Source organism: Octopus bimaculoides, chromosome 2 (assembly GCF_001194135.2).
Source record: "Octopus bimaculoides isolate UCB-OBI-ISO-001 chromosome 2, ASM119413v2, whole genome shotgun sequence".
In the NCBI taxonomy this organism is placed as follows: domain Eukaryota; kingdom Metazoa; phylum Mollusca; class Cephalopoda; order Octopoda; family Octopodidae; genus Octopus; species Octopus bimaculoides.
Genome location: NC_068982.1, coordinates 129,040,677 through 129,048,914, shown reverse-complemented (window position 1 = coordinate 129,048,914; position 8,238 = coordinate 129,040,677). Strand labels below are relative to the sequence as shown.

The following is an 8,238-nucleotide window of genomic DNA, read 5'->3' as shown; positions in this document are numbered from 1 at the left end:
GTATGCCCAAATGTTTTATTTGTGTGTGTGTATGTGTGTATATATATATATATATATATATATATACATATATATATATATATATATATATCATCATCATCGTTTAATGTCCATTTTTCATGCTAGCATGGGTTGGACGGTTTGACTGGGGACTGGCAAGCCAGTGGGCTGCACCAGGTTCCAGTCTGATCTGGCAAGGTTTCTACTGCTGGATGCCCTTCCTAATGCAAACCACTCTGAGAGTGTAGTGGGAGCTTTTTACATTCCACCAGCAAGGGAGCCAGTCAGGTAGCACTAGCTTCAACCACGTTTAGATGATGCTTTTTACATGATATATGTATGTGTGTGTGTTGTTATGTGTATATATATATATATATCATCATCATCGTTTAACGTCCGCTTTCCATGCTAGCATGGGTTATATATATATATATATATATATATATATATATATATATATGGTGCTTTTAATAAGATTAAAAATAACAAATAAAACATTAGCAACTTTGAAAGTATTAAAGTGATATAAGCTTATGTAAAATTTTGATGGAAGGTTTTAATTTAGATCCATTTAAAATAGGAATTTGTCATAGAACCAGAGTTGGTCTTAATGATCAAAAGAGTTAAACATTAAACAAATCGCATTATTTTTTCTTGATATGGTAATTCTTCACTAAGTTACAAATTTATAATTTGTTTAAATTTACATTATTTTTCGCTTCAATTTTGTTATATTTTTCTTCTTATTTATGACAGGCTCTAACAAAGCTGGGGCAAATTGAAGTCCAACTTAACACCATGGACTTACCAAGGAATAGCACAGCTCTTGCAGAAGAGCATACCAAATTATTTAACACCATTGTGGAAGTATCCACTGCAGCCCTTCACGAGGGTCGTATCCTACTTGAGAGGGTCAGTAGGGACGATTCTGGGGCTAATGGAGTTAGACAAAAGGTAAATTTTCATCGTTTTACTCTTGACAATATTTAAATATTTTATATTTAATTTAAATTTCCATTTGCAAAAGGATTCATTTTTAAATTAAAAAATTGAAACAATTTTTTAAATATTTGTTTGACAGCAATGCCTCCAGCGGTAGTCACAACCTACAGGCTGGTATCTAATTAAATATCTAAAAAGTATCTAGTTATTGAAACTAAATATAAAATAACTTTTAGTATTAATGTAACTGACAAGTTCAGAGATAATGTAAAAAGCATTTCATGGAGTATTTTAATTAAAAAATAGAAATATGAAAAGAAAAAAAAAAAAAATGATTAAAATGACATTGGAAAAATAATTTTCATTTTCTTGGGTTTGTTTAAAAATTTCAGTATGCTGAACTGCAAGAATGTTGTGCTCGAGTTGAATCAAACTGTAAGGCTCAACAGGCCGAAGCCTGGGAGAAGAATCAAGCCTATCTGAAGTTCCAAGAACAATACAAAAACGTGAGCAACTTTGCTTCATTTAAACATTTTAGGTTTATTCTTATTACTTGAGATCATTGTTACTTTTACATTTTTTTCTTCTAAATATTTCTGACTGGTTAGCAGATATAAATTTGATAGAAATCATATCATTCTGTTTTGCTAGCATCACTGTAGTCTGTCTTTGGATTCATTTCTACAATATTTCTGGTGTTATGTCTGTTTAGTCCCTTTTCTTTACTTGACTACTTGTTGAACTGCTTGTTGATAATAATGAAATCTGTTGAGAATCACTGTATGATAATTACATGTCTCTCTAGTAATGCTCAACCTCTGCTACTTGAAGTTATCAATGTTAGTAATGTTAGTATTAGTCTTAAAGGGCAGTATGAACACTTACTTAACTTGACCTAATGAGCTTTTACAATTCTCAAGGCTTTTATCTATAACCACATATTTTGTAAAACTTTGTTGTCAATTTTGTTTGGTTATCAAAGACTAAAATGGAAACAAAGAAAAGGGAGAAAATAGCCTGATAGGAAGCAAATCTGTTTCAAGTAGATTATCTGTTTTCCCCACTCCCTGTCATCTCTCCACACATTATAGAGCAATGCATATCCTACAAATGCTCGGTAGACAAATTGACAGTTATTTTTTCTGGCTGTTCAAAAGGGCAACATTGAATGTGGCTGTGGCTAATATTTTCCTATCTTATCTAAAGCATTGCCGAGAAGGGATTTAGCACTTTCTCATGTCCCACTGATTCTTCCTGTCTCATGATTAATGGTGGTAAAAGTTTTTGTAGCAGCTTTTGTATGGATCTTCAAAAGCCTGTCTTTACAAATATGTGGTAGCCCATTGCTGATCAAGATGAAATCTACATTAATGCATAAAGGGTTTCTGGTGGTAGATTGTTCATAGTTTTATACACTATGATTGTCTCTACACAAGTGTCCCTATTGATATCTTATAAAAGAGTATTTGTGAAAGAGAAATCACCCTGTGTCATATGTCTTAAGACTTTGAGTTAATATTATTTCTTTTGCTATTGATAGAAGTTAAGATTTTGATTGATAAAAATTAGATTCATATTATACACTTTGTTTATTTGTAATTCTATATGTATATATTTTATATTTGTTTTTTTATATGTTTTAAATATATTTGTTGCAGTTACATGCTTGGTTAACACAGATAGGCCTGGCTACTCTCAGTCGGCATAAGGATTTGGGTTCAAGCCTTGCAAATGCAAAGGATTTCTTAGAAATCCATCAACAATTAAATGAAGATGTCAGGGTAAGATAATTTTAAAAGATGTTTTAAATATTTTTGTGGGGGCAAGGTGTTATAATTGAAAAGATAATACAGTTTAGGAAAGAATTTATATTTCTTTTAAAAACCTACCTCTATTACTATTCATTTCATTATGTAGATATCATAGTATTGCCTGATTCCTGCATCACATTTCACATAGGAATAACCCCTGCTTCATAAATCCTAGTATTTCATATTTGCTAGTTTGTGGATTTTATATTGGTTATTCTGTAATCCAGAAAATATAATTTAAGCCTTCAATCTAATAATCCCTAAGTGTTATATAAGCAACTACATTGCACTGTATAAGTAAAACAGACAGCCTGCAATACCTACAGGAACTCATTCACCATTATCAAATGTGGTGCAATCTCTCATTAATAAAATCTGCAAGCTCTCTAATATTTTCTAGCTACAGATGCACTTTCTTGTTCCTTGTGAATTTCTGGTTCTTTTCAGGACCAGAAAATATTTCAGCCATGGTTAGTCTCTCTGACACAAGTTCTGTGTATTACAGAACATTGTCCAAAGTGTAGGGCTGTTTATTCTAGATCATTTAAAAAATTGCCTGCTTGGTAAATAAATCTCCATTCACCAGCTTCAGGCCTTTTCTACTGCTGAAATCTTTCACATCTGAATTTGCTATGGTTACATCAAAATGACTTTGTTCTTGTGAACTTACTGATTGTATAACAACCTTCACAGATTCACTTGTCTCATGCATCTCTTCTTTTCTCATTTCTCTGATTGTGTTGAAATCTGTAGATGTTTACTCTGAACATTTCTGTTAATCTTTCTCCCTAACCTTGCAGTGTTACAGTACCATTTGCTTCTAAAGGAAGTATTACAGATATTTCTCATCTAAATCATAAAAAGAAAAAGAAAGAGCATTTATTTATGTTTTAGTGAAGTGTTTTAAAGGCATTTTCTATAAAAGTTATGCATAAAACAAACCACAAACATAAAAAATAAACCTGACTGCTCAGTTTCTAATATTTTTTCAAACCTTCCTACATTTATATTTGTAGAAATTAAATCAGTGCTGAAAATAATGTTTTTATTTTTTTTTGCTTGAGTATAGTGTTTTAAAAGTTTGTAATTGATTATTTTCAAAAATTTTCAAGGTTTCAAAATTTTTCTCTGTTTACAAGTTGTTTGTAAAATTTGAAAGTATTTTAATTTACTTCATTGATAAATGTTCATAGACTTCATTTAAAACAAAACATTTTTGCTTTGTATTTTAGGGCAAGGCTACTGACATGCAGGCCTTATCTGATGCTACTGACGCTTTGGTTCAGTCAGGGGACCAAGAGGGTAAAGCAGCAAAGGAAATGTATGAGGCATTGTATCAACAGTGGTTGAAAATCCAACACATCATCAGTCTTCGCATTGAATTGTCCCTCATCTTTGTTTCATTTCATAAGATCATACAAAATGTAAGTATTAGCTTAAATTTCTGAAAAAAAAAAAAAAAAAATTCAATGAGAGTCTTAGTCTTTGTAAATGTGCAATTTAATGATTAAACAATTATCTTTGCTATTAAATCTCTTTATTGTAGTTAATCGTTACTAATTTAGGCACAAGGCTGGCAATACTGAGTACAGTTAATATCATCAACCTCAGTATGTGGCTGGTACTTTATATTATTGATCCTGGAGAGATAAAAAAAACAAAGTTCACCCTGGCAAGATTTGAACTCAGAATGTAAAGAGCTAGAACAAAAGACATTTTTTCCTATGCTCTAATAGTTCTGCTAGAATCATCTTTCTCTCTCACTCTCTCTCATTACAATAGTGATAAATGCTGATTCATGTATTAAAGTGTCAGATTTATTTTAATTATTATATTAGAATATAAACAGAAAAAAGATCAAAACCATATCAAGTCAGTTCTAATTTAAGGTTATTGTATATTGCATCATGATGCTTTTCCTTCCTCAAACCATTTTGACACAGAACTAGATAAGTTATGCAGCAAATTCTTTCCAAAGCTAAGAACCTTTTCTACCTTATTACAGTTTCTGTCATATGAAAAATTACATCTGTGAAGGTATAAAGTGAATGAGAGAGAAAGTAAAAAATGTAGAGAAGGAAAATAAGAAAGTAAAAGCAGAGAAAAAGAGATTTAGATGACTAGATAAGATAGGATAACTTGAAATAGCCAGATAGTAAAAGAGAAAAAGAAGCACTACTTTACTTCATTGTGTATCCACAATATATTGATGATAGCAAAACAATATTTACTCTCTGTTTATTAAGTATGTTTGTTCTTATTTATTTCACTGTTATCATTATTATTTACATTTTTATGTAAAACCTCAACAGATTATAATTTAAAAAAGATACATTATATAATCATATATTCAGTTTAATAGATCAAATTAAGAGGACATTTATTTTAATTCTATCATACAGCTTGCCGCTTCTTCTGGAATCTTTGAAAACATATTAAAATCAGAAACAGAAGACTTACAAGATATTACAGAAGATGCGGTGAAAAACTTGCAGGAAATGTGGTCACAAACTATTAAAATCCACAATGACTTGCAAGAAAAAGGAAGTGGATTCCTACAAAAAACTTCCCAGGTAAATTTTCACTTTTTATATGATTCAATTAATTTTCTAGTAACCTTTTATTCCTTTTTAAAAAAAACTGTGAATATATAAAATGAAGAACAAAGAAAAACGTCAGTACCAGATGGGACTCACATCTACATAACACAGTGTGTGATTCTCTATGTAGGCTTAGAAACCTACTAAAATTACAATAAAATCTTTTTTATATTACTGTCACTTATCTAAAAAAAAAGGAAGAATTATAAACAAAAAAACTATTTGGTAATGTAGTTCATTATCTCAAAAAATTATGATAAAAGGATCATCACTTCTGCTCAATCAGGGCTGACCTGTGGCTAAAAAAGTACAACAATAACAACTTATATAATCTCAAAATCCGCATCAAGTTTTATTTACTTATACATGAATATTTTAATAATATTTTAGGTGCAGGCATGGCTGTGTGGTTAAGGAGTTGATTTTTGAATCACATGATTTCCTGCTCAGTCTCACTACACAGTACTATGGCCAAGTGCCTTCTACTTTGAGCCAATCAAAGCATTGTGAATGGATTTGGTTAACTGAAACTGAAAGAAGCTCATTGTATTTGTGTGGTTTTGTCTTGATATTACAAAAGCAGTTGTAAACCAGCATTACCATTATAGAAGCAGTGTTGCTTGCTTCCAATGATCCTTGAAATCATGTCCAGCCATGGGGAAATATTATCCTGTTTGAAAACAGATGAGTGTTGGTGACAAGAAGAGTGTTCAACCATAAAAAGTTTACTTCAAGAAATTCTGTCCGTCCCATGCAATCATGAAAAAGTGAACATTAAAACAATGATGATTATCTAATGTATCCTTCATTCCTCCATACCCAAAAGAAGGGTGTAATTAGGTGGGGAAGAATTTGGCTGCTGTTTCTAGATCAGATGACCACATAAACTTTCCCTCATAGGCCTATGGAAAGTTAAGTGTTAAAGATAGGTATAAATTCAGGATTTGTCCACTGCTGTCTTAAGGCATGGGCAGACTAGGCAATTGTTTGGGTGCCACACAGGTTTGGGAGTACAATTCTGATCTATGTATGCTGTGGCTTGCTGTCCATAAATATAGGACTTAGTACATTGATTTGCCAGTGGGGTGGCACATCATGATGCTGCTAAGATGGCTCTGGACATAATATTAATCCATTAATAGATCATAAAAGGACTCTGGCTTAAAAATGTTGTTCTAAATTTTACAGTATCTTAAAATATATTAAATATTATAAGTTATTTTACTCCCTTAAAACATGAATTTTTTTTTTGCAGGTTACTGAAGACTCAAACTTAGATGTTGCCCAATCAGTAACCTTGGTACAAAAAATACTAACTGAATATCGCAGCCATATAACTACCCTTACTGAACAATGGGAGATATGGCAGCAACGTGTCTCTTCCAGTCAACAATTTAAAGTTCAATGGCATCAATTTATCCAAGAAGTTAGAAAGGTAAACAGATCTTATTTCTTTTCATATATAAAAAAAAGCGTTATAGATTAATTTTAAGCAATTATGTCATATTAAATTACCGTATTTGATGGCATAAAAAATGCACACCCCAATTTCATTAGTGCATATTTTGGTAAAAGTGATTGCCAGGAACAAAATAAATTTATAGGAGGCTCAACTTTGCATGCAAGATCTTAGACAATTTTTTGAGACATCCTTTGGGACAAAAGGTGTCTTATATGCCATCAAATAGCATACATGTTCTTTTTAAATATAGAATATTAAACTAAATTTGCTCAAAGAGAAAAGGAATTTTTTAATAAATATTTTTCTTAACATAATTTGCTATCAGTGAATGTATGTTATTAGTTTTAAGTTGTTTAACTATTGTTTCTTTTTGTATTTTAGACTATAACTTCAATTACAAACATTGAAAAAGAACTGTTTATGCCCCATATATCTGGTCAAGTGAGTGAAAACAAACAGACAGCTGAACAGTTACAAAAGAAATTAGAAGACTATGAACCGATATTAAAGGTAATGAATAATTTAATGTTACCTTATTATTAAATTAGGCTATAAAAGTGTAATAACTGGAGATATTCACTTACAACCCATATATAATATATTAGAAAAATTTGGCAATAAAATTTTTAGTGACTGGTTTATTAGTAATAATTATATATATTCACTTACAACCTTTATCTATTCTTTTGCATATGTGTTGGGTAAGAATACATGTCTCAATGCAATATCTCCATGTATGACTTGTAGTAATGCCTCTAATATCAGTTCCATCTGTTGATGTTTAATTTACTTTTTGATTAAACATATGGATAAAATGATGACAATATTTTATTGTAGGAAGCTGAAGAGAAAATAAAAGAACATATAAACACAGCTGAAACGTTGTCTTCAAAAGGAGACACAAAAGGGCAGAAGGACCAAATTGTAAATGAATTGGTCAAGGTGCACCAACGCTTCCAGGCTAGAGTTACTGAATACCATTTCTTACTAAAAATGACCATACAGTTCTTTGGATCCCTTAATCAGGTAAGAAAACAATTAAAAACATTTCTTTTAATATTTAAAAAAAAAAGTAAAACAATCAGTATTTAGAATGGGATATATAATTTTTTTTAGATTTATAAAAATTTTTTATCAAATTTATTTAAAAAAATAAATCAAATGTAATCAGCATTGAATATATTTTTGTAAGTTTTTTTTTTAATGATACATCAGCAATTTTTGGAAAAGTCCTTAGATTTAATAGCAAATATTTAATAATAATAATAATAATAATAATAATAATAAATGGAAGTGGAGAGACAAGTTACTGAAGAGATTGCAAGAGTGCAATGAAATAATTTAACAAAAAACTATGTAAATTAATAAAGGACTGAACCAGTGTGTGTGTTTATTACCCGCATAATGCCTCTCCCAAGGTTTA

At 30.6% G+C, this 8,238-nt stretch overlaps 1 protein-coding gene across 1 annotated transcript in view; it reads left to right on the top strand.

The window, feature by feature from the left end:
* Positions 1-736: 736 nt before the first annotated feature.
* The window catches only part of LOC106877301 (titin), a gene marked incomplete at its 3' end in the record, with an annotated part of 606,785 nt that continues 599,283 nt past the window's right edge, over positions 737-8,238 (top strand). The window contains exons 1-8 of the mRNA XM_052965881.1: positions 737-954; positions 1,335-1,448; positions 2,601-2,723; positions 3,986-4,177; positions 5,156-5,326; positions 6,609-6,788; positions 7,197-7,325; positions 7,653-7,841. Of these exons, the coding sequence (XP_052821841.1) occupies positions 799-954; positions 1,335-1,448; positions 2,601-2,723; positions 3,986-4,177; positions 5,156-5,326; positions 6,609-6,788; positions 7,197-7,325; positions 7,653-7,841 (1,254 nt within the window). The remainder of the gene's footprint in view (positions 955-1,334; positions 1,449-2,600; positions 2,724-3,985; positions 4,178-5,155; positions 5,327-6,608; positions 6,789-7,196; positions 7,326-7,652; positions 7,842-8,238) is intronic.